This window comes from Panulirus ornatus, chromosome 46, assembly GCF_036320965.1.
Source record: "Panulirus ornatus isolate Po-2019 chromosome 46, ASM3632096v1, whole genome shotgun sequence".
NCBI classification, from domain to species: domain Eukaryota; kingdom Metazoa; phylum Arthropoda; class Malacostraca; order Decapoda; family Palinuridae; genus Panulirus; species Panulirus ornatus.
The window spans coordinates 33470873-33498022 of NC_092269.1; the positions used below are offsets into that span (position 1 = coordinate 33470873).

General features: G+C 38.5%; 1 protein-coding gene across 5 annotated transcripts in view; it reads left to right on the forward strand.

Moving 5' to 3' along the window:
- The window catches only part of LOC139763207 (uncharacterized), a 30277-nt gene extending 3416 nt beyond the window's left edge, over positions 1-26861 (forward strand). For 4 of the 5 annotated variants that reach the window (XM_071688974.1, XM_071688977.1, XM_071688976.1 and 1 more), the window contains exons 2-10: positions 609-767; positions 1542-1732; positions 4743-4991; positions 5431-5618; positions 8157-8336; positions 10272-10506; positions 10872-10990; positions 20281-20416; positions 21110-26861. In XM_071688974.1, the coding sequence (XP_071545075.1) occupies positions 659-767; positions 1542-1732; positions 4743-4991; positions 5431-5618; positions 8157-8336; positions 10272-10506; positions 10872-10990; positions 20281-20416; positions 21110-21184 (1482 nt within the window). In that variant the 5' untranslated portion in view covers positions 609-658 and the 3' untranslated portion in view covers positions 21185-26861. The remainder of the gene's footprint in view (positions 1-608; positions 768-1541; positions 1733-4742; positions 4992-5430; positions 5619-8156; positions 8337-10271; positions 10507-10871; positions 10991-20280; positions 20417-21109) is intronic. The other variant, XM_071688979.1, reaches the window with a different exon arrangement.
- Positions 26862-27150: the final 289 nt, after the last annotated feature.

Here is a 27150-nt window from a genome sequence, read left to right on the forward strand (position 1 = left end):
TTCTTTACTTGAAATCTTCCTTTATTTTGATAGTGTTTTGATGGATTTTAATGTTTAGGAAGACCCCTTCCCTAGCGTTGTTTTTTCTGCATAGTACAGTTCCATTGCAAAAGATTGTCATACTTCAAAATTAAGTATGTGATGACATCAAACTACTCATTCAAATGGAGTGGATATAGCGTGTACAGGTGGATTGTATTTTAAAGCATGTCATTATTTCAATTAATAGCATGAAAGGCCATAACCAAAGAGCAGATGTGTAGTACTTCCTACCATATACATGTCTTAATGTTTTTGGTCAAGCTGTTTGTAAATAAAGACACTGCATGGTCATTCATAGTAGATTGAACTAAGTTCTGACTTTGATAACATTTGAAACCATATGGTGTAACAGCTTATTCATTGATTTTAAGAAGTCATGTTGTACTATAAGATAATGAAGAACAAGTTCATTATCTCCAAAACTGCATTGCTTATTGTTAATGATAAAGAGCTGAAATATTAAGCTCTTTATAAGTAGAAAAGCTTAAGCTTAAAATAAATTCAATCGAGGATTCACCCTTTTCAGGCTCTCTCCCTTTCTTAATGAATTATCAATTTGCTTTTAGGTATCAAAGGAAAAGAGGACAGCGCTAAAGTGTAATGGATCATTGGTGTTATGTGGTACAGAGTATCACTTCCTCTAGGTGTAGCAAGAGTTTATACATCAGCAAGATTATGTAGAGTGTGGAGAGAAAAGATGCTGAGTATAGCTTTCCATTTGAAAGGTAAGTGGAGGAAAAAGGCTTGAGAGTCCCAGTAGGTAGCAATGAAGCTTATATGATTTGGGTATGAATGATTTGATATAAATGTAGTAGCCACAAAAAGAACAAATAGATGAATATACAAACTCCAAGAAAACTTGTTGGTCAGCATTTACACATTATTAAGACTTTAATTGTTATTGTTAATTATAAAGAATTGTAGGTGGGAAAAATCCGTGCACAATCAAGAGTATATTCATGTTTTTGTTGTCCAGGTGTTGAATTTCTGTAGTTGCTAGACAGCCAGTTATTGTTCTGAGTGTTCTGTTTTTGTATGGTTCTCTGCTGTGTAATACTTGCTTTTGAAAGGGTAAATGATCAGACAGTTGAGGCGTTGTTGGGATGGAGAGGATGAATTGGTTGTATATGATAATAAGGAATTCTTTTTCTTGTCTGCAACTGTTGTTAAGAAGGTCTGAAGGCATTTAGTTTAATTATGTCCTTTGTGTTAATGTTTATTATGTTGGTAGTTAATATCGTGTTTATTGTACGTAAAACTTATTGTGGTGTGATTGACCATCCAGGGTTATGGTAAGATGTTAGCTTCATGTCTGCTAGGGGTTAAGGAGGTGAGGGTCGATTTCTGTGGGGGTGCAGCCTTGAAGCTGCAGAAGCCCCTGGAGAAGGGGTCTTGTAGTTATGTGATCATAATAAAATATAGTATTTTTTTATTTATTACAGTCATTAAAAAATATTTCATTGTACTATGGAATTGTAGGGCAAGTTTTTCTCCCACAGACACAATGAAGCCCTCGTGGAAGATTTTGATCTTCATGGTTGCGACTGCCATGCTGTATCTCTTCTATCGCTTTTCCTTCAGAAAACACTTCCTCTTAAAGCCATTTGAAAAGGAACGCCACTCCACATCCATCATTTATGGAAAATATTCTGTTTGGCCACCTTTTATTAGCAAGACAAAACACACACAGGTAAGTTATAATAGTTTTGCTGTCATTACTAACTTAATGTGAGAGAAGAGGGAAAATTCAATCAGGACCGATGCAATTATCCTAGAATTAGGATGTATAAGGGATGAAGGTGGTACTGATGGATAGAGAAAACTGTGATCAATTATCTGAAAGACTTATACATAACATTAGAGGTATATAAACTTAAAGATTGCAGTGTTCATAATATATAATCATTTCCTGCTTTAACCTGGTAGTACCAGGAACAGACGAAGCCAGCAGCTTTTTTATGTAAATCGGCTTTCGAAATTTTTGTACCATCTCCATTGCCTTCCTCTGAAGTTTATATATCAGATTTTTGTGCTTTAAGAGTGATGACCAAATTTGAAAAGCGTATTTTAGTTATGGCCCAATGTATGGTTTGAACAGCTAGCTGGATATTTCATTTCCATATCAACGTGTGAATATGTATTAGTATTGTGGGGCCACATCTCTTGAACATTCTCTGCTTTCATACAGTTTCTTAAATTTATGTATGCTGTCTGCATTAACTGTGTCCTCAGTCATTCTCTTCCTCTCATCCACTTCAGGTATACTATGAATGTACTCCCATACATCTCTTTTCAGTGGTATTTTGCTTTATTTAATGTTATGTACTCTGGTTGCTTCATCTGTGAAAGAACTGCTCACCATCCAAATCATCATTCTGTTTTAAAAACTTAAAGATTGTCATCTGGTCACCCCTAACTCTTCTCTCTTTGGAATTGGGCAAACTTAAAAGTGTCTAGCCTTTCTCTTTAACTCATCTGTCTTCATTGAGGTACCATCTTTGTCGCCTTCCTCTGGACCTTCTCTATTAGCTCTTTGTGTTTCTTTAGGTGTCGTGACCAAACTTAAGAAGCATACTCTGGTTTTGGCCATATGTAGGATATGAACAGCTTTCTAGATATTTCCTAATCCACATTCTTGAAAGCAATTTTGATAAATGCCACAAGATAGTTTATCACAACTATTCTCCTAATGTAGGATTCTGTTGACAGTTAGGGATGATGTCTACTCCTGTGAACCTCTCACACACAGAATCCTAAAACTTATTTTGTAGTATCATATTGAGGCTTTCTTTCACTGAAACCCATCTTCATTATTTTGAATTTGCTGAGGTTGAATTTCATCAATCATGTATTAGGCCAACTTTTGTTCTCATAAGTTGACCTCTACATCTCAGTAGGAGTTCTTATCTTCAGGGAACTCATTTATGTATATTAAGTAGAGTAATGGCTTTAGAACAGAACCTGTGGCACATCACTGGTCACCGTGATTTATTTAGAGAAGGCTCTTCTGTTGTGTTTTCTTTTGTTTCCATCCACTAAGATTATCTTCTGGCCATTAAAAGAGTTTTCTCCTTATTCCCTCCTGACGATTCAGCTTCTCAATCAGCTTGATATATGATACAGTGTCAAATGCTTTCTTACAATTCATATGTAAATAATTCAGCAAGCCTTTCCTTGTGTCCAAGACAGTGCTCACCCTCTCCTCTCCCGAAATTCAAGGTGTCTCTCACTTATGTAATTTCTTGTCTGTAGAAAGTCATCTCTTTACTTTTAACCATCCTTTTCAGGAACCTTACAAACCACACTCACCAGTGAGACAGATCTTTAGTTAAGTGCCTGTTCCCAGTATCCTTTCTTTTAGATAGTTATGACATAAGCTGTTTATCTTCTCTTCTGAACAGTTGCTCCATTTATGCAAAGGATTGAGTCATCCTTATAAGGAGTACACCTCTCACATTTGTGGTGGTTCTATCCCTGTATATTTACTTGACAGAGTTGAGTTGAATGCGATCTGACTTATAAGCTGTCCCAGGCCAACTTCCAAACTTGACCATTTTGCCTCTTCTATAGGTATTACTGTGGTTTTTGCTCCTGAGAGCTGGATACTTGTGTACCCACACCACTAGCTAGACCATGCAATACCTGGCAAGCTGCTGCATTACATGATTATTTTGTGGCCATTGGCAACTTGAGGGTGGGCTGTTTTGATACTTGCTTCTTTCTGTATAGGTCAGAGCTATGGAACTCTCAACCTTCTCATGGTTTTCACAATTACTATGACCTGGTGCATTTCAAAAGACAGGTCTTTCACTTCCTTCAAAATTCGTAAATACTTTTCCTTGTCTTTTCTTTTTCTGTTTCTTAATTCTCTCTCTATTTCAGTGAAGGCCTGGCCTTGATGTGGATTACCCATGACTGGAGCCTTCAACATGAAAAGAAAAAAGTTATATCTACTTGATAATCATAAACAAAATATAACAGTTGATAGGCCCATGTAGCTTTCTTTTCATTGTGCCTCACCTACACATGGTTGATAAACAGACAATCTCTCCCTGTCAAACATAACACTTGACAAACACTTAGCTCGCACAACTTATTCTTCTCAACTCTTTGATTTTTTCAGCAGTGAGTGCCATGCACTAGCCCTACCTTTTGGCAAAATGGTAGGAGCAATAGGCAGAAGATGAAGGTAGGAACATTAAACAGGAGCATTAGCCAGAAACTTGAGGTAGAAGTTGTAGGTAGCTGGGAGCATTAGGTAGTAGTAGTAAGTTGGAACAATAGGTAGACACACTAAGCTAATAGTAGGTAGTGTGAACATTAGGTATGAGCTTCTGAAATCACTATGCTAGAGTTGCCCTCTGCCTGTGGCCTGCTAAGGGTGAAGCACTAAAGGCTAAGAAACTGCACTAGAGTTCAGTTTTAGAGACTCTTTCACTGTAGCCACCCCCTCGAGGAAGTTCCCAAAGGGAACAGGCATTAGATATATAGACAGACAGAATGGCCTGAAAAAGTAAGAAAATCAGCCCAAAACAGTATTTTTTTTTACTTCTTTGATGATGTTAGAATGTTTTGGCATTTTCATCATTTGTGCACATTTTCTCTTAAAAGTATATTTTCTCAGTGTAAAGTAGTAATGCTAATCATTACCCATTTTTGTGTAGAAAATTAAATTCATAGTCTCCATTCTCCAATTCCAGGATTGGTACATAGATGAGTGCTTTAATGGGCATTTCTCAGAAGATCTTGAAGAGGTCTTTGGTAGTGTTGTATCAACATGGTCCGAATCTGAGAATGCAGAATGTGCTGACCTCTATCAAAAGTTTGTTACATTGTATGAGGTCCATGATCGCTATTCTGGGAAGATACATTTACCAGCACCATTTGCCAAGAGAGTTAGTGAATGGATGAAGGGAGACAAAACTTTGCTTGAGAAAATCAATCACCAGGTATTGTTTATATAAGTACCTTTAATTTTTATGCTTCATATTAATTTCTTTTTTATAAGAAATGAATAGATATTCAAACCTCTTAGAAATCATAGAGTACTTATCCATTGTTTACAGCCAGTCTGCATACTTGGTTGGCTCTCACTGTGTCAGTTTTTGATAAAGTGGAAAAAAAATCCATTAGTTTTTTGTCTTATCATTCAAAAGAGCTTTACTTTTTCTGACAAAAATCCTCTCTTCCCATTTTTAATTTTCCAAAAAAATGAATGGAGAAGGCCAAGTGAGGATATTTCCTCTAAGGCTCAGTTGTATGTTCTTGGCAAATATGTATGAAATATGTGTGTGTGTGTTTATGTATGTACTGTATATAGATGTTCCATATGCACATGGAATGTGAGGAAATTTTCAGTAAGAAAAAATTTTATTTTTGTTATTTCAGCACCTGATCCACGTGTTCCATCCACTGACCTCAGAGCATGTTGTCTACAATCCAGTTCGATCTAAACGCCCAATGCCAGAGCAGAAGATGAACATATTTCAGTGGGTGGATAAAATTTCAGAAGAATCTGCAAAAGAGTGTGATTTTTGTCGATACAACAGTATGACAGCGGTTGATGAATTTGGCAGGTACCTAAGATTGGATGCAATATTGGTATTTATATTGGAAACCCATGCCTTTATCTTCCTGCCCCTGGATCCCCTTCTCTGGGGCTTAGCACTCAGGAAGTCAGCCATGTCCATTGGCTGGGACACAAGAAGTGAACTATTTTAGATGTTTGGGAGTGGACGTGGCAGTGAATGGAATCATGAAGCATGAACCACAGACGTGGGTGAGGAGGCAAAGGTTTTTGGAGCTTTTGAGGAATGTGTGGTAAGAGAGGCCATTATCTAGGAGGGCAAAGATGGGTGTTTGAAAGTATAGTAGTCCCAACAATGTCCATTGATGTGAGGCTTGGGCTGATAGAATAGGATATGCAGAGGAGGATGGATGTGTTGGTAATGATGTGTTTGAGGACTAAGACAATATGTGGTGTGAGATGGTTTGATGTAGTAATAAAAGGCTAAGAAAGAGTTGTTGTAATAAGGAGATTGTGGTTGTGACAGCTGAAGAAGGTGTAGACATATAGAGAGAATGAGAGAAGAGTGGTTGACAAAGAGGATATATGTCTTAGAGGTGGAGGGGACAAGGAGAATAGGGAGACCAAATCGGAGATGGAAGGATGGAGTGAAATTTGGTTTGAGTGCTCAGGGTACGAGCTTGCAGGAGAGTGAATTGTTTGCATGAGATAGAGTGAACTGGAGTGATGTGGTATACAAGGAGTGATCTGTTGTCAATGGACTGAATCAGGGCCTATGAAACAGGCATGAAAAACCATTGAAAGGTCTTTGGGGCCTGGTTGTTGATAGGGGGCTGCAGTGAATATTAACCATAGATGGCTAATGTGCCTTTATCCATACCATTGAGAATAGAGTAAATGTAATTGATGTTATAGTTCCATTTTTTCTTAGAAGGTTTCAATTCCTCCTTTTTTCTTTTAAAGCTGAGATGGCATGAGCAACTGAGGCCCTAATGCAGAAGTTGGTGACTGAGTTTGGAAAACTGTGTGAGAGGGGAAAGTTGAGAGTAGATGTGAATAAGAGCCAAGGTTATTAGATTCACTAGGGTTGAGGGACATGTAAATTGGGATGTAAGTGTGAATGGAGAAAAATTGAAAGTGAAGTGTTTTAGATATCTGGGAGTGGACTTAGCAGAGAATAGAACCATGGAAGTGGAAGTGAGTCACAGGGTGGGGGAGGTGGCGAAGGTTCTGGGAGTGATGAAGAACGTGTGAAAGGAGAGAACATTATCTTGGAGAGCAAAAATGGGTATGTTTGACAGAATAGTAGTTCCAACAATATTTTGTGGTTGTGAGGCATGGGCTATCGATAAGGTTGTACGGAGGAGGGTGGATGTGTTGGAAATGAAATGTTTGAGGTGGTGTATGGAGAATGAAATCACACCTTGATGAAAACCACAAGTATTGTGTACTTACATAGATAAAGAGCATCCATGCCAGTTGCTCAGCCCCTCCCTCTTCCATTCAGCATCCCCCCCACCCCTATATAGAGGAAGACATACTACCACTTTTGGGTATTTTCTTCAGTAATGTGTGATATAGACATAGATTGTAAGGAAAAAGCATGTTCTGAATTTATCTTTTCTGCATTGGGTGAAGGAGACTTTCAAGGAATTGTATAGTTAAGGAACTGAAAGATTATGGACTCATACTGAAGGATTTTTCTTTGCATATTTCTTGAATTATCTGCTTTATATGCAATATATTCTGTACGTTCAAAGCCAAGTGAGATATATCCTTTATGCTCATAAGATTCAGCATTTTATTAAGTGAAAAGGTTTGGCTATCATGACATTCTAGAGATATAGTAAAGGTATTTGAGATTTTTATGAATACCCTCTATTTAGGTTTCACTGCCTAGTGTATAACACCAGTCAGATGGCTTGTTGAAATGTCCTGTGTAAAAAAATGAACTTTAAGCATTTAGAGGCTTCTTTCTTGGTAGATAGATAATTTGATGTTGATCATCTGACTTATGTGTTGCTCTTCTACTGCAAACATTATCTTATCCTTTTGAAGGGCTTTTGTGGTTGTATCCTGATTTATGATATCATGCTGGGTCATGGCATCAGTCAAGTGATATAATTGACATTGTAGCCCATACACAGGAAGAACCTTTATTGTGGCTCAAATTTTGACGTGTTATGCTATTGAAGTAATTTTCTTACAGCTTGAGAATTACAGTTGCCTTTTAAAGCATTATGACAAACATACATTTTCAGTTCATTATAAAGGCAGGTAACCCACAATCCATAGGTTAACTTGGAGTGTCATGTGGGCATAATACCTTGACCAAAAGTCATGTGTATTATCATGTGGTCTGTACATATAAGGAAATCGCAAAATAGAATGATCAGGGGTATTGTAATGTTAGATTGTCATATTATATTTTATAAGCAAAACATATAACTGCCATCGAGGTCTCTTCTCTTTTGAAAGATGGTATCTTTCCTTTTATAACTTTGTTTACTTAAAAAGGGGGCAGATTTTATTAGAATAGTATTGAAATTGTTCTTATAGTTTTTTACTTCTATCTCCTTTTATGAAGGCACATAACTGAAGAAACTCTTCGTATGACAAACACATTTAAAGTTGAGGCGTGGCACAGTCTGGTGATTACAAGGCATATGCACCACCCACTCAATTTTACAAAGGATATGCTTGTAAGGTTCTTCCAGGAGGGCATGGCATGGATATATGATGTGAGCAAGAAAGACCAGCATTACATGTGAGTTTTTCATAAGTGGAGTTTTCAAGTTTCTATCATCTTTTATTCATTTGACTTGGTTAATCATTGCATTGTATTATATAGGTCTTTCTCTTGATTCACTGCTGGGTGGTACTTGCAGTCATCTCAAAACTTTGACCTCAGTTATCTGAATTGATAATTAGACAACCCTGGCCAGATGATTAGGAGGAACATAGATGTTTATTGTACCTCCTTCCCATAGCAGCACAAAGGAAATATTGTTGTTAGATTATAAAGTTTCTAGATGTGATACCAGTATACAGTATCTGTAATTTATAGGAGCTTTATTGTTAGTTGCTTGAAATAACAAGAAATTGTTTAGATTATACAGTTAATAGTATCTTCAGTGAAATTACAATGAATTATACCATATATGGCAGACAGTGTAGTTACAAAAGACAAACACACATAGATTTGAGATTAGGTTATTAGAGATGATTTGTTTTAAAAACAAGTTTCCGTTACTGTACACGTTATAGACACGAGGAATAAAGAGTGAACATGAGCATTATTGACATGTTTTAGGTAATAAAAAGCATGATAAATAATGTATATATGTGGTCTAGGAGTTAGGTGTAACTGAGCTTGCTACATAATATGTGAGTTATCCTTGATTTGAATATGGCATAAAACTAGGAATGTAAATGAAAAAGCAAGAAGAATGACAATAGAAAAGGTTAGGGTTGAAATTATAAAACTTGGGAGAATTTGAATGAGAAACTCAGAGAGTATGATGAGAAAATAGTAGTAAGTGAGGTTGAGTTGATATAGAGGGATTTAAAAAAGTGCATTGGTTAAGGTTTACCTCAGTTTTGTGAAAGGCTGTTTTGGAGAGTTATCACATTGTGGGATACAGGTGATGTAAAAAAGAGTTTGGAAGGTGAATCTAATTTGAAAATTTATGATGCATTGAGCTTAAAGAGTGTAGGATAGTCGGTCTTTTCCTTTTCTTTCATACTTATTCACCTTTCCAGCGTTAGCATGGTATTGCACAGAACAAATGAACGAGTCTTTGAGGAGCAAAGATCCTCTTATGGCTCTCTCCCTTAATCCTTCCTGTGGAAAGTAATATAGGCTAGAATGATTTCCAGTCCTTTGTTCCATTAATAGTAAAAGTTAGAAAGTTGAAGTATATGATTTGATTCATGGATTTGGTAAACTTACTGAATAGCAGTTGGTAATCTTTCTGAATGATAAATGGAACCATAACCAAAGTTCATATAAACACCTCCTCACCTTGTTGCAGTCACTTTTGGGAAACTGGCTGCATGTCAGTTAAGCAAAGGGTTTGTAAAATCATTTATAGTCGAGCTAGGGTGTACAACTTAACTGGTGATTGCTGCATTATTTTTAAGCATATTTTTCAGACCACCCAAAGGACTCATTATGGGTTCATTTTTAATTGTATTAAGCATAACTTTGGCCTAAATAACTGCTTCAAGAGAACTGCATGTTAGGGATGAATAGGTTTGCTTAAAATGGATAATTTAGTTTCTTCATCATCATAGCATGCTGCTGGGTCATACATTTATGATTGGTACATTGGCTCATGATTTGTCTTGGATTTGCTTCATGGATTAGTGGCTTCTAAAGCTTGAATGATATTTTCTCATCTTTTTTGTTTAAAAGCTAGTAACATTTAGGTGTCTTGAGTTCTGAGATGTCTTACAAAACCATATTTTGTCATTGAAAATAATTTGAACTTGTATATATGAGAACTTACTTTTTAAAACTTTTTTAGCTAGATTGTAGCATCTTGAGCTGCACAACTTCAGTTTATTGATGAATATTCCATGATATGCCTGTGCTATGGTGACTTTATATGAGATATTTGATATTGAAATGGACAGGGTTAACTTTCTCATTTAATTTATAGTGTTAACATAAAAATATGAAAATAAATATCTTCCACAGCTATCCTAACCTTGCTTGGGATACACTGCTTCATGCAGGGGCCTCACAGTTGCATCCACACCTTCACTTGATGATGTCACCTGATCACTATTATGGATTCATGGAATTACTTCGATCTGCATCTCAGCGCTATTATCTTGATACAGGAGAGAACTACTTCGATGCTGTGCTAGACATTCATGCAGCGCTGGGGCTTGTGGTAGAATATGGAGATGCTGTTGCAGTTGCAACTATAGTAAGTTATAGTTATTTGGTGTTCTTTTAAACTTGAGCAGCCTTGATTTCTAACACTCTTGCTGTTGAATATTTCAAAGTTGTGATGATAGAGCAAGGCATATTTCAGATAAAGACATTAGAGGAAGTACTGCAAATTGGATGAAGTTGAAAGACTGCGTATTTGGAAGTGGTATGATTGGAATCTTGTCTCAAGTGACAAATCAATATAGTGTTTAAAGTGAGAAGTGCATCTAGCAGCATATTTCTCTGTAATACACAGTTAAATTTGGAATTGAGTAATGATGATAGTTTTTTCATACATATCTTTGTGATATTCGAATATATCTTCTTGGTCCTGTTGTGATGTTTATCTCTTGCCATCAGACTGGGAAAGCTGACTTGGAGGTGATGTTTTTGAGTGATTACCCAGGAGATGACTTCTACCGTCTTATCTACTACACTGTTCAGGCCTACCATGATACATTCACACAGCTTTGTAAATCGTAAGAAACTTTGTGTTTTTTGTATGATTTATGGTTTCCATGTCACTTTTTGGTATTCTCATACTTTGGGGAGTATGCACCCAATTTTAATATTGTGTAAACAAGCATGGGGTTGAATGTAGATTGGATGATGAATAGATTTCATGAAAACGATCTGTCGAGTTGGGAGAATGAATACATAGATATGTAACATAAACAGCAACTAGAAGACCAGTTAGATGTAATTAGGTTGTATGTTGAAGGCTATTTCTTTTGTTGTTGATTGTAACTAAAAGACCAAAAATAATCATCTGGTTTCCTCATGAGTGAGTCTAGTTGTTTTTGCTTTTATAGCATTTATAGGCAGCAGATTCCAGTTATCTTTGTAAGAATATTTCCTTTTATTAGTTTGAAACATTTTTCCTTTAAGCATTAGCCCATTGTTCCTTTTGATGACAAATTGTGTCTATTTTCATGTTTTCAAAGTATTTGAGTATCCTAAAACTTTTCTGTTTTTCATACTTGTTCACCATTTCCTGTGTATCAAAGTAGCACTAGAAACAGTTGAAGAACAGCCACATTTGCTCATTTCTATTTAGCTGTCATGTATAATGCACCAAAATCAGGGGCCCTTATCCACAGTCAAACCCCACAGATCTATCTGGTTTCCCTTGACCTCCTCCTGTGCCCAGGTTAAACCAGTTGACAGCACATCACCCTCTGTATACCATATTGTTCCCCTTTTCTTTGTCTTGTGCATACCTTTCACCCTACTAAATATTCTTGCACTGATAACTCAAAGTCTCTTTCACTCTATCTTTCCATGACCTTCTTGGACTCCTCCTCCTCCCAGCTGCTAGGGTTTAAAGCAGGTCTAGTTCCTGCTTTTAGGAGGTAAGAATACAGGAGAGGAAGATTTCCATCCCCCCACTGTTCTGGCTCCTCTTAGTTTTCTTCTGCAATATGCAGGAGATTCACAGGTTGTAATCTTCATTCCTTATCTCCTGGAATTGTCCTTCACTCTTCTATTATCTATTTCTATAATTAGGAACAGGTTAAGGAGCAAAGGGATTTACTCACAATGGCCAAGTTTCCAATGCTACTTTTCTTATGCAGGAAAGGTGAGCTTGTATGAAAATGAATTTGTACTTACTCTTGCCCCATGACCCCCTTTTAGAAGGCTTCCACAATGTCCAGGAAGCCAACCACATCCACTGGCCAGAACCACAGGTCAAGAACTGTGGTGATGTATGTTTGTTTTGTTATGGTGAGCGTGGGGCAGCAAAGGAATAGGTGTTTGGAGTCTTCACTGTGGAAGTTGCTTCTTGGGCTTGAGGGGTGTTGTGTTATGTTGAACATCTTCATAATACTGAAGTTTTGGGTGATATCCAGTATATATCAGCAGATGAAAATTTTTAGAGGCTTTAGGAAAAGAGATGATATAAGTGAGAAGAGAATGTTGCAAGTAATGTTGGTTAAGTGGTTTATGTGAAGAGATACCAGGGTAGATTGAGTGAAGAATGGGAGAGGCAGAGGACGAAAATGAAATTAAACTAAGGGAGTCGGTGAGGATTAAGAGGTATTTAGGAAAGCATTGCTTAGATATGCAAGAAAAGTGTGTGGCATGTAGAAGGTGGGATGTGGGTGAGTCAGAATTAGTTGTGAGGGGTGGGATAAGTAAGTAAAGTTGTGAAAAAGAGAGGTGCATGAGTGTTACTTAAGGAAAGAAATGGGAGTAGGGGGTCAAGAGGAAAGTGCAGGGGCTGAAAAAAAAGATGAATTCCCAACCTAAATTTGCACTTTTGTCCATGACTAGAGCCTCTAGTGAAAAAAACGTATATGAAGAAGTATTTTGTGTATATTTTTTGTTATGTATATATTTTCATATTTGATCTCTCACACACACACACACACACACACACATATATATTTGTATTTTTTTCATACTATTTGCATTAACCGTGTTAGCAAGGTAGTGTTGAGAACAGAGGACTGAGCGTTTGAGGAAATATCCCCACTTGACTCTCTTCTCTGTTCCTTCTTTCGGAAAATTAGAAATGAGAGGGGAGTATTTCCAGCCCCCCGCTCCCTCCCCTTTTAGTCATCTTCTACGATACACAAGGAATATGTGGCAAGTATTATTTCTCCCCTATCCCCAGGGATATATGTGTATGTGTGTGGGTTGGGCCATTCTTTCATCTGTTTCCTTGCGCTACCTCGCTAACGTGGGAGACAGCGACAAAGCAAAATAACAATAATGATAATGAAAATAGATGGATATATGTACACTTACATGCACATACACGTACATATGATTTTATATATATACATACATCTACATATATACACATGTACATATTCATACTTGCTCACCTTTATCCATTCCTGATGTCATCCTGCCTCATAGGAAACAGCACAAATGCCTGAAGAAAATGAAGTTATATTTACATTCTCTTCTTTTCTCCCACACCCAATCGCCTGCCCCATGTCAACTAGGGTGTGCAAGGAAATATTTATATGAAGACTGTGTGGAAAGAGGGTATGCTTGAAGGAATAGTAGTTCCAGCAATTAATATTATATGGATGCAAGGCAAGGGCTATAGATGGGTTTGTTAAGTAGGGTGGATGTTTTGGAAATGAAATGTTTGAGGCCAATATGTGGTGTGAGATGGTATGGTTGGATAAGTAATGAAAGAGTAAGAGAGATGTGTGTTAATAAAAAGAGTGTGGTTGAGAGAGCAGAAGAGAGTATTAGAATGGTTTGGACATATTGAGAAAATGATTGAGGAAAGGTTGATACAGAGGATATATGTGTCAGAAGTAGAGGGAACAAGGAGAAGCAGGAGACCAAATTGGAGTTGGAGGATGGAGTGAAAAAGATTTTGAGCGATCAGGGCCTGAACGTGCAGGAGAATGAAAGGCATGCACGGAATAGATTGCACTGGAATAGTTTGGTATACTGGGGTATACTCGATAATGGATGCGAAGGGATGTGGCCTTTCTTCCCATGTTTCCTGGTGCTACCTTGCTGATGTAAGGTGTGGCGATGCTGTTCCTATTGGGCAGGGTGGTGCCGGAAATGGATAAAGGTGAGTAAGTATGAATGTGCACATGTGTATATATGTATATATGTATAAATGATTGAGAGGGTGAAGGCATGCACAGAGCATCAGATTGGGGAAGAGCAGTGTGGTTTCAGAAGTGGTAGAGGATGTGTAAATCAGGTGTTTGCTTTGAAAAATGTATGTGAGAAATACTTAGAAAAGCAAATGGATTTGTATGTAGCATTTATGGATCTGGAAAAGGCATACGATAGAGTTGATAGAGATGCTTTGTGGAAGGTATTAAGAATATATGGCGTGGGAAGTAAGTTGTTAGAAGCAGTGAAAAGTTTTTATCGAGGATGTAAGGCATGTGTACGTATAGGAAGAGAGGAAAGTGATTGGTTCTCAGTGAATGTAGGTTTGCGGCAGGGGTGTGTGATGTCTCCTTGGTTGTTTGATTTGTTTATGGATGGGATTGTTAGGGAGGTGAATGCAAGAGTTTTGGAAAGAGGGGCAAGTATGCAGTCTGTTGTGGTTGAGAGAACTTGGAAAGTGAGTCAGTTGTTGTTTGCTGATGATACAGCGCTGATGGCTGATTCGGGTGAGAAACTGCAGAAGCTGGTGACTGAGTTTGGTAAAGTGTGTGAAAGAAGAAAGCTGAGAGTGAATGTGAATAAGAGTAAGGTTATTAGGTACATTAGGGTTGAGGGACAAGTCAGTTGGGAGGTAAGATTGAATTAAGAAAAACTGGAGGAAGTAAAGTGTTTTAGATATCTGGGAGTGGATTTGACAGCGGATGGAACCAAGGAAGTGGATGTGAATCATAGGGTGGGGGAGGGGGTGAAAGTTCTGGGAGTGTTGAAAAATGTGTGGAAGTTGAGAACATTATCTTGGAAAGCAAAAATGGGTATGTTTGAAGGCATAGTGGTTCCAACAATGTTATATGGTTGCGAGGCGTGGGCTGTAGATAGAGTTGTGTGGATGTCCTGGAAATGAGATGTTTGAGGACAATGTGGGGAGTGAGGTGGTTTGATTGAGTAAGTAATGAAAGGGTAAGAGAGATGTTTGGTATTAAAAAGAGTTTGGTTGAGAGAGCAGAAAAGGGTGTTTTGAAATGTTTTGGTCTCATGGAGAGAATGAGTGAAGAAAGATTGACAAAGAGGATATATGTGTCAGAGGTGGAGGGGACGAGGAGAAGTGGGAGACTAAATTGGAGGTGGAAAGATGGAATGAATATATATATATATATATATATATATATATATATATATATATATATATTTTTTTTTTTTTCCAAAAGAAGGAACAGAGAAGAGGTCCAGGTGAGGATATTCCCTCAAAGGCCCAGTCCTCTGTTCTTAACGCTACCTCGCTATCGCGGGAAATAGCGAATAGTATGAAAAAATATATATATATATATATATATATATATATATATATATATATATATATATATATATATATATATATATATATATATTTCTTTTTTTTTTTTATTATACTTTGTCGCTGTCTCCCGCGTTTGCGAGGTAGCGCAAGGAAACAGACGAAAGAAATGGCCCAACCCACCCCCATACACATGTATATACATACGTCCACACACGCAAATATACACACCTACACAGCTTTCCATGGTTTACCCCAGCCGCTTCACATGCCCTGATTCAATCCACTGACAGCACGTCAACCCCGGTATACCACATCGCTCCAATTCACTCTATTCCTTGCCCTCCTTTCACCCTCCTGCATGTTCAGGCCCCGATCACACAAAATCTTTTTCACTCCATCTTTCCACCTCCAATTTGGTCTCCCTCTTCTCCTCGTTCCCTCCACCTCCGACACATATATCCTCTTGGTCAATCTTTCCTCACTCATTCTCTCCATGTGCCCAAACCACATCAAAACACCCTCTTCTGCTCTCTCAACCACGCTCTTTTTATTTCCACACATCTCTCTTACCCTTACGTTACTCACTCGATCAAACCACCTCACACCACACATTGTCCTCAAACATCTCATTTCCAGCACATCCATCCTCCTGCGCACAACTTTATCCATAGCCCACGCCTCGCAACCATACAACATTGTTGGAACCACTATTCCCTCAAACATACCCATTTTTGCTTTCCGAGATAATGTTCTCGACTTCCACACATTCTTCAAGGCCCCCAGAATTTTCGCCCCCTCCCCCACCCTATGATCCACTTCCGCTTCCATGGTTCCATCCGCTGCCAGATCCACTCCCAGATATCTAAAACACTTCACTTCCTCCAGTTTTTCTCCATTCAAACTCACCTCCCAATTGACTTGACCCTCAACCCTACTGTACCTAATAACCTTGCTCTTATTCACATTTACTCTTAACTTTCTTCTTCCACACACTTTACCAAACTCAGTCACCAGCTTCTGCAGTTTCTCACATGAATCAGCCACCAGCGCTGTATCATCAGCGAACAACAACTGACTCACTTCCCAAGCTCTCTCATCCCCAACAGACTTCATACTTGCCCCTCTTTCCAAAACTCTTGCATTTACCTCCCTAACAACCCCATATATATATATAAATATATATATATTTTTATTTTATTATTATTTTATTTTGCTTTGTCGCTGTCTCCCGCGTTTGCGAGGTGGCGCAAGGAAACAGACGAAAGAAATGGCCCAACCCACCCCCATACACAATGTATATACATACACGTCCACACACTCAAATATACATACCTATACATCTCAATGTACACATATATACACACACACAGACACACACATATATACCCATGCACACAATTCACACTCTGCCTTTATTCATTCCCATCGCCACCTCGCCACACATGGAATACCATCCCCCTCCCCCCTCATGTGTTCGAGGTAGCACTAGGAAAAGACAACAAAGGCCCCATTCGTTCACACTCAGTCTCTAGCTGTTATGCAATAATGCCATAAACCACAGCTCCCTTTCTACATCCAGGCCCCCACACAACTTTCCATGGTTTACCCCAGACGCTTCACATGCCCCGATTCAATCCACTGACAGCACGTCAACCCCGGTATACCACATCGATCCAATTCACTCTATTCCTTGCCCTCCTTTCACCCTCCTGCATGTTCAGGCCCCGATCACACAAAATCTTTTTCACTCCATCTTTCCACCTCCAATTTGGTCTCCCACTTCTCCTCGTTCCCTCCACCTCCGACACATATATCCTCTTGGTCAATCTTTCCTCACTCATTCTCTCCATGTGCCCAAACCATTTCAAAACACCCTCTTCTGCTCTCTCAACCACGCTCCTTTTATTTCCACACATCTCTCTTACCCTTACATTACTTACTCGATCAAACCACCTCACTCCCCACATTGTCCTCAAACATCTCATTTCCAGCACATCCACCCTCCTGCGCACAACTCTATCCATAGTCCACGCCTCGCAACCATACAACATTGTTGGAATCACTATTCCTTCAAACATACCCATTTTTGCTTTCCGAGATAATGTTCTCGACTTCCACACATTCTTCAAGGCTCCCAGGATTTTCACCCCCTCCCCCACCCTATGATTCACTTCCGCTTCCATGGTTCCATCCGCTGCCAGATCCACTCCCAGATATCTAAAACACTTTACTTCCTCCAGTTTTTCTCCATTCAAACTTACCTCCCAATTGACTTGACCCTCAACCCTACTGTACCTAATAACCTTGCTCTTATTCACATTTACTCTTAACTTTCTTCTTTCACACACTTTACCAAACTCAGTCACCAGCTTCTGCAGTTTCTCACATGAATCAGCCACCAGCGCTGTATCATCAGCGAACAACAACTGACTCATTTCCCAAGCTCTCTCATCCCCAACAGACTTCATACTTGCCCCTCTTTCCAAAACTCTTGCATTCACCTCCCTAACAACCCCATCCATAAACAAATTAAACAACCATGGAGACATCACACACCCCTGCCGCAAACCTACATTCACTGAGAACCAATCACTTTCCTCTCTTCCTACACGTACACATACCTTACATCCTCGATAAAAACTTTTCACTGCTTCTAACAACTTGCCTCCCACACCATATATTCTTAATACCTTCCACAGAGCATCTCTGTCAACTCTATCATATGCCTTCTCCAGATCCATAAATGCTACATACAAATCCATTTGCTTTTCTAAGTATTTCTCACATACATTCTTCAAAGCAAACACCAGATCCACACATCCTCTACCACTTCTGAAACCACACTGCTCTTCCCCAATCTGATGCTCTGTACATGCCTTCACCCTCTCAATCAATACCCTCCCATATAATTTACCAGGAATACTCAACAAACGTATACCTCTGTAATTTGAGCACTCACTCTTATCCCCTTTGCCTTTGTACAATGGCACTATGCACGCATTCCGCCAATCCTCAGGCACCTCACCATGAGTCATACATACATTAAATAACCTTACCAACCAGTCAACAATACAGTCACCCCCTTTTTTAATAAATTCCACTGCAATACCATCCAAACCTGCTGCCTTTCCGGCTTTCATCTTCCGCAAAGCTTTTACTACCTCTTCTCTGTTTGCCAAATCATTTTCCCTAACCCTCTCACTTTGCACACCACCTCGACCAAAACACCCTATATCTGCCACACTATCATCAAACACATTCAACAAACCTTCAGAATACTCACTCCATCTCCTTCTCACATCACCACTACTTGTTATCACGTCCCCATTTGCGCCCTTCACTGCAGTTCCCATTTGCTCCTTTGTCTTACGCACTTTATTTACCTCCTTCCAGAACATCTTTTTATTCTTCCTAAAATTTAATGATACTCTCTCACCCCAACTCTCATTTGCCCTCTTTTTCACCTCTTGCACCTTTCTCTTGACCTCCTGTCTCTTTCTTTTATACATCTCCCACTCAATTGCATTTTTTTCCCTGCAAAAATCGTCCAAATGCCTCTCTCTTCTCTTTCACTAATAATCTTACTTCTTCATCCCACCACTCACTACCCTTTCTAATCAACCCACCCCCCACTCTTCTCATGCCACAAGCATCTTTTGCGCAATCCATCACTGATTCCCTAAATACATCCCATTCCTCCCCCACTCCCTTACTTCCATTGTTCTCACATTTTTCCATTCTGTACTCAGTCTCTCCTGGTACTTCCTCTTACAAGTCTCCTTCCCAAGCTCACTTACTCTCACCACCCTCTTCATCCCAACATTCACTCTTCTTTTCTGAAAACCCATACAAATCTTCACCTTAGCCTCCACAAGATAATGATCAGACATCCTTCCAGTTGCATCTCTCAGCACATTAACATCCAAAAGTCTCTCCTTCGCGTGCCTGTCAATTAACATGTAATCCAATAACGCTCTCTGGCCATCACTCCTACTTACATACGTATACTTATGTATATCTCGCTTTTTAAACCAGGTATTCCCAATCACCAGTCCTTTTTCAGCACATAAATCTACAAGCTCTTCACCATTTCCATTCACAACTCTGAACACCCCATGTATACCAATTATTCCCTCAACTGCCACATTACTCACCTTTGCATTCAAATCACCCTTCACTATAACCCAGGTCTCGTGCATCAAAACCACTAACACACTCATTCAGCTGCTCCCAAAACACTTGCCTCTCATGATCTTTCTTCTCATGCCCAGGTGCATATGCACCAATAATCACCCATCTCTCTCCATCAACTTTCAGTTTTACCCATACTAATCGAGAATTTACTTTCTTACACTCTATCACACACTCCCACAACTCCTGTTTCAGGAGTACTGCTACTCCTTCCCTTGCTCTTGTCCTCTTACCAACCCCTGACTTTACTCCCAAGACATTCCCAAACCAACATATATATATATATATATATATATATATATATATATATATATATATATATATATATATATATATATATGTTGGGATGTATAGGTATGTATATTTGCTTGTGTGGACGTGTATGTATATACATGTGTATGTGGGTGGGTTGGGCCATTCTTTTGTGTGTTTCCTTGTGCTACCTCACTAACGCGGGAGACAGCGACAAAGTATGATAAATGATGAAAATATATGTATATGTACGTGTATGTGTATATGTGTTTAAGTGAGTAGATAAGTCTTTTTTTACCTGTTTCCTGGTGCTACCTCACTAATGCAGGAAGTGGCAGTAAGTATGACAAATGGTAATATATATATATATATATATATATATATATATATATATATATATATATATATATACATATATACATGTTTCATTTAAAGGTTAGGTGGTGCTTGGCCTGCTTTAGGGACTTCTAAAGAAGCCTCACAAGGTCGTATTCCAGCTGTAGCCCGTCTGGTATCAAGAGGAGACTGTACTTCAATAAGAGCAGACTATAGTACTTTAGAAATATTTCAAGTAAGCATTATCATAGTGATTTCAATTAAGCATTATGTTAGCGGACCATGAGACTTTTAGGGGAACATTTTTCTGAAAAAAGAGTAGTCGTATGAACACTTTAAGAGCATTCCCGTAAAAAAAAAAAACATGCTGTAGACACAATATGTATTGATACTTGCCTGCCTTTTATTGCCAAATTCTTAACCACAAAAGAGTGGTAAATCAAGCTCATAAACATTTGTCATAGACCATTTTAGGCACTCTGGTTACAGTCAATAAATTTGTCCATAGTAGGATTATTTAGTCACTTATAACTCTAGACTTTGGAGGATATGTGCATTCACATCTTAACCCTAAGACATTAGCCCAACTTAGAAAATTAAGACTTTTGTAAAACTGAAATTTCTGTATCCAAGTGATGAATGTAATATTATTGCCTGTTACAAGCTAATGTGATTGATGTTATTTATGATTAACCCAGCATGTAGTAAGGCACACATGGCTATACTCCCAGAAACATATCCTTTTTTCACCTCCATTGTGCGCAAACTGCTTTATTTATAATCCAATGATCGTGATGTAATGATTGATAACTTTTATTCTCATGTCATACTTGATATTTTTCCAGGCGGTGTTGTAGCCACATGACTCATATTTATAACAATGATGATTGATAATCTTATTCTAATGTCTTACTTAATCTTTTTTCAGGTGGTGTTCAGGCCACATGACCCATGGCAAGTTGTTGCAGCAATCAGAAGATCTATCAATAAGTATGATAAATGAGGTGCGGGTGATGAAGTCGTGCCTCATAGTACCCACTTGAGGTAGTTCCGGCCAATATTGTGATAGTAATTTTAGGATGTATTACACTTCTTGTAAAGTTCCATTTCATTTTTTATTCACAAAGTATTTATAGTTTTTTTAGTATGATAAGTGGCCTTTTGTTTTCACCTTGGCTTATTCAGTAGATCACCAATGGAGTGAGTAATTTTTACCCATGAATAGAAAAACTCAGTCATACATACACGTGTATAGGTTTAGGATGGTTGGATTGAAGTCGCTCAAGTCTTCATTCATTGTGCTTCACTTACACTGTTCTCAGTATTGAGCACTGAGATAGTAGAGAGTCACACATTCATTTGCCTCTGGTAGTTGCTATATGCATGCACAAATACTTTGAATCCTTACAGTTCATTCGCAAATTTTATTTTTTTATGCTCATCTGAGGTGTGTATATTTATACTTTGAACCTTGAATCCTGCAACCCCTGTACCCTTTTTAAGGGGTTTCTGTAGTGCTCAGGAATTCTGCCATGTCTGTTGTCTAGGACCATAGGTTGTGATATGTGGTGATGTATCTGTCTATCTACGTATCTATCTATCTGTCTATCTATATCTGTAACACCTGTTTTCTCCGGAACTCCCATCAAGGAGATAGCCACAGCAAAAGAGTCTCCACTTAATCCTGTCCTTACATGCCTCAGTCACACAGCATTTCATGCATAGCAGCCTCCCATTTCTCTCCCTCCAGTATTTTTCCACTCTTATTTCCCCATGTCACAGGTGGCCTTCCTCTTACACCATCTCTTATGAGTGTACTATCTTATACAGTGTGTACAGTACAGTATATTTATCCAGGCAGGGTGAGTACAGGGCTCTCAAGGGTTAAGTATTCAGTGTCTTCAGTGTAAATGATGCATCTTGAGTATTGAGGGTTTTATAACATACATGAATAAATGATTGCATTGTTGAAGATATGGTGTTGTCCAGAGTGCAGGCATACAAGTGTGATGTGTATTTGTCTGGATAGTGCTGTGTCAGATGGGTGTCACTTGGGTGGGATGGAGCTTAAGATTGGCTGAGGTGGACACTTGTTTGATGCTTAGAAATTATTTCTTTATGTTTCTGGCACTGTGTGTTTACTGGGTGAGATGTCAATGAGAACAAGTGGCTGATGTGAGCACTTTATTTCTGCTTAGAGTTAAGTGGGTAGTCGTGAAATGGTTTGAATAATGGGAAACACATTTGCACAAAATTCACAGCCAAACATGTTGCGGTGGATTGCATTAGAAAGTCTTGAGTTTCATTGTGCAGGTGTTAAATGTTTGTGGTTATTCTGCAACTGGTGATTGTTCTGAGTGCTTTGTGTTGAGTGATTTATAGTTTTTATGTTTGTTTCTGCATTTCTCATTTTCTTGATGTGTAGCTTCTGAGGTTGTTTCATTGTAGTATTCATTAATGGAGTGACATACCACTCATGACTCATTGGGATAGGTGTCACCTGCTCTCTTTCTTTATGTAAATGATCTCCAACTTTGAATCCTATTCACTGTTATGCTAATGATTTCATTTGATGCATTTTAGCTCACTTTCCCTTCCCTCCTTCTTCCAGTAATCATTCTCTTTCTTGTACCAGACAGATTTTCTCTCTTAGTTTGGATTTGTGCAACATCTTGGAATGGATTAGCAGTAATCTGGCTTAATTCAGTAGTGCTAAATAGTAATTTCTTCCCCATTCTCTTTCTAGGAGTCACTCGTTTATTCAGTTTCAAATAGCGCAATTCAACTCTTTAATAATATAGGCATGTTGATCATAACTATGTCCTTCACTCTCTCCTGGAAATCCCTCATGATACTCATCACAAACTCAGCACTACAAAATTAGATTGTAGCATAGGTTCCATGCATATTTTTCTTGTGAGTAGGTATTTCCTGTCTACAGGGGTTTTTATATCCCATAGTATGGAGTACTGCACATATCCCTGGGATGTTTCTTTGTCTGTCTCTCATTTAGCAGGAGTGGAATAAAAAGCCTTGCTTCTCATTAATTCTCTAGGAATCATCACTCAACATCTATTCCTTTTTTGTCTGTTGTGAAGTTGCTGCACTCACCCTCTTTTGTAGGCATCATTTCAGTCACTGTTCTCATTAGCTGTCTGCGTGTCCTTGCCATCAAGGCTTGGACCCAGGGCACATGTCTAGCTGTTGTCTTCCACTTTTGGTTTGTGTACTGTCCACTTGAGGATTGGCCCTTATGATACCTCCTTTCCTTTCTCTCATTGCCACTACAAGCATTACCGATCATATATTCCACCTTAGAGATCACTTATTCGGGAATTATTTATCTTCATGCCACAACCACAATGAATAGAAAAATAATTACTGGGGTTAAAGCTGAAGAGATACCAGTCTCAACATTTTTGTTATAATCTCTCTCTTTTCCCATCTTTCCAATCTTAGAGGTACTGTGCGTGCCTTCCAGTGTGAAAACACTGTAAACTTGCATATAACTCCTCTTGTATTTCCTACTGTTTCTGTTCTCTGAATCCTTCATTTTGCTTTTATGTTTCTTAACCACTGTTTTTTTTTAGTCCAGCCTTAGATTTTAGTTTGCCTTTCCTAGATTTTTTCTTTAGAATATTTTTTCTTCCTCCTTGTTTCATTGTACTCTTTTCATGCTCTTGAATATTTCTCAAAAGCTGTTTAGCTTTTGTGCCATCTTTATCTTTTTCATGAGGCATCCAGATTTTATTGTGCTTCCTTACATCTGTTGAACCATAACCCATTTTCTGATGCCTCTCACTCTCCTTTCTTTCAGTAGTACCTTTTTACTGACCTCTTAATGTATTTCTCATAGAATTCTTGTGACATCAACAATTAAGCAGATTTTTCTTTTTTCTATGCTTGATCACTGTTTTCTGTTTTAGTAAGGTAGTGCCAGGAACAGACAAAGACAGGCCACATCTGCGCACATCCATTCTCTAGCTGTCATGTGTAATGTACCAAAACCACAGCTCCCAGTTGACAGAAGGGGTTGGCCAGTTTTATAGTTGGCCAGTTTTATAGTTGGCCACCATACCTAAGTCACTCGCAGTGCTTCAACTTCAAAAGCCTTTAAACATAACAGTGGAGTTTACCAATCCCCTTCAGTCTCTTCCTACACAACTTCCTGTTACTTTCAGCAAACCACAACATGAAGGTCTTCTTGTGTGCAGACAACCTCACAATCACATCACAGCATCCTGGCACCACACTAGCAGCAACAAACATGCAGCACTCCATTACGCATTTGGCTCTCAGAACAGAATGTCTGCATTTCCTGAGAAGTCTTCGTTTATAGTCTTTACCCTAGACAGACACAAATTTAACATGCACATCCAGTTCCCATCCAGTCACCTTGAATAGATAATCACTTCCACTTAGCAAAACACCACCCACTCTAGCCGTTACATACAACACACACATTCACTCCCTACACCAAAACCATCAACATAAAAGTTTCTCATAAGCCAAATGCCTTTAGAACACTTAACTGGTACCAGAATTGGACAAACGATCATGTACAAACAATTAATGTGCTTCACTTTAAGCTATGCCTCACTTGTATGATCTTCCATTTTATCAAAACCATATATAACAAAGCAACCACAGATACTCAACAACTACACAATGAAAGAGAGATCCTCCCAGTACAGCCCTACCTCAACATAGCACTGAATTCTGTGCAACAGCAATAGACCCCTCCCACCCAAAACAACTCTATAACTCACAGCCTTCTTCCAGGTAAGCTTACCCCTGCCTCTCACTTTAACAGCCAATACTTACTGATCCTCATCCCCAGTAAATATAACATTAACGCAACATACTTACACAGGCACTAGAGAACCACCCTCCTAGCTCAGTCATCAACTCTACCCACCAAACATAGGTCCATCAGATGCAACACTCCCCACACTTTCCTTTGTAAGTTCCAGATATTACCCATCCCTCCAAAATTATAAACTTTGTTTCAGCATATCCCAAAGCCTTTCATGCCTATGATGCAGCCACCACATTGAAGACACTACGCACTACTATTCAGTTGTCTTTCATTCTCCGCACATAGATGCACAGACATTACAATACTTCTTGTACTATGGTCCCAAAAGCTTCATGATGATAGAAGGGGCTTATAGGGTAGGAAGTATAATAGTAAAAAAAATGATTTCATTTGATGGATTTTTTTTTTTTCCGAAAGGAGGAACAGAGAAGGGGGCCAGATGAGGATATTCCCTCAAAGGCCCAGTCCTCTGTTCTTTACGCTACCTTGCTAACTTGGGAAATGGCGAATAGTATGAAAGAAAAGAAAGAATATATATATATATATATATATATATATATATATATATATATATATATATATATATATATATATATTTCTTTCATACTATTCGCCATTTCCCGCATTAGCGAGGTAGCGTTGAGAACAGAGGACTAGGCCCTTGAGGGAATATCCTCACCTGGGCCCCTTCTCTGTTCCCTCTTTTGGAAAATTAAAAAAAAAAAAAGTGAGAGGGGAGGATTTCCAGCCCCCCGCTCCCTCCCCTTTTAGTCGCCTTCTACGACACGCAGGGAATACGTGGGAAGTATTCTTTCTCCCCTACCCCCAGGGATAATATATATATATATATATATATATATATATATATATATATATATATATCCCTGGGGATGGGGGAGAAAGAATACTTCCCACGTATTCCCTGTGTGTTGTAGAAGACGGCTAAAAGGGGAGGAAGCGGGGGGCTGGAAATCCTCCCCTCTCATTTTTGATTTTCCGAAAGAAGGAACAGAGAAGGAGGCTAAGTGAGGATTTCCTTCAAAGGCTCAGTCCTCTGTTCTTAACGCTGCCTCACTAACGTGGGAAATGGCAAATGATATGAAAAAAAAATTGTAGTTATTATACTTAATTGCCGTTTCCCGTGTCAGCAGGGTAGCACTAGGACACAGAGAAAGAATGGCCCATCCACTCATATACACATATATATATCTATATAAATGCACATACACATGCATATACATTCATATACATATATGTATCAACATATACACATAAACATACATACACATACGCATACACAGGCATATACATGTCCACACATATACATATTAATACTTGCTTGCCTTCATCCATTCCTGGCACCACCCCACCCCACAGGAAACAGCATCGCCACCCCCTGCTTTAGCTAGGTAGTGCCAGGAAAACAGGCAAAATATGGCCTCATTTATTCACACTCAGTCTCTAGCTATCATGTGTAATGCACCAAAACCACAGCTCCCTATCCACATCCTGTCCCCATAGACCTTTCCATGTTTTACCCTAAGACGTTTCACATGCATTGGTTCATTCCATTTACAGCATGTCGGATGTGCCTTTTGTCTGTATCTTCTCAATGCCTTGCTAATGTGGGGAAATGGTGATTAGATTTTTTTTCATATATATATATTTATAAAGACAGCAGTGTGTTATATTTTGTGAAACAGATAAAGAAAATGATGTCAAACTCTGGTTAGTCTGTTATACTAAATTTAACTGGATATGTATGGTCATCAGATAGATGTTAACATAGTATGAAGCCAGTCACAATTTTGCTCCTAAAGTATGGAGACTTACAGTATTATTAAAACAATTTTAATGATAATTGGTCTTTCTTCCTGGTACCTGAAAATGCATGACAAATATAGGTTAAGAAGTGAAAAACTATTCATATTGTAAATGAAAAAGTGTTTCTTCTTACCATATATAGGATCCTAGGTCAGTGTATTTTGGATATATTATGCAACAGGAAAAAAATAAATTCTTTAATGTATCTATATAAGGTATGTTGCTCCTACATCCACAGCTGAATGGCACATGTTGATGGCATCCCCAAACAATTCCATTTCAACACATCTTCAGGCACTGTGCAGTTAACGTGATTATATGATAGT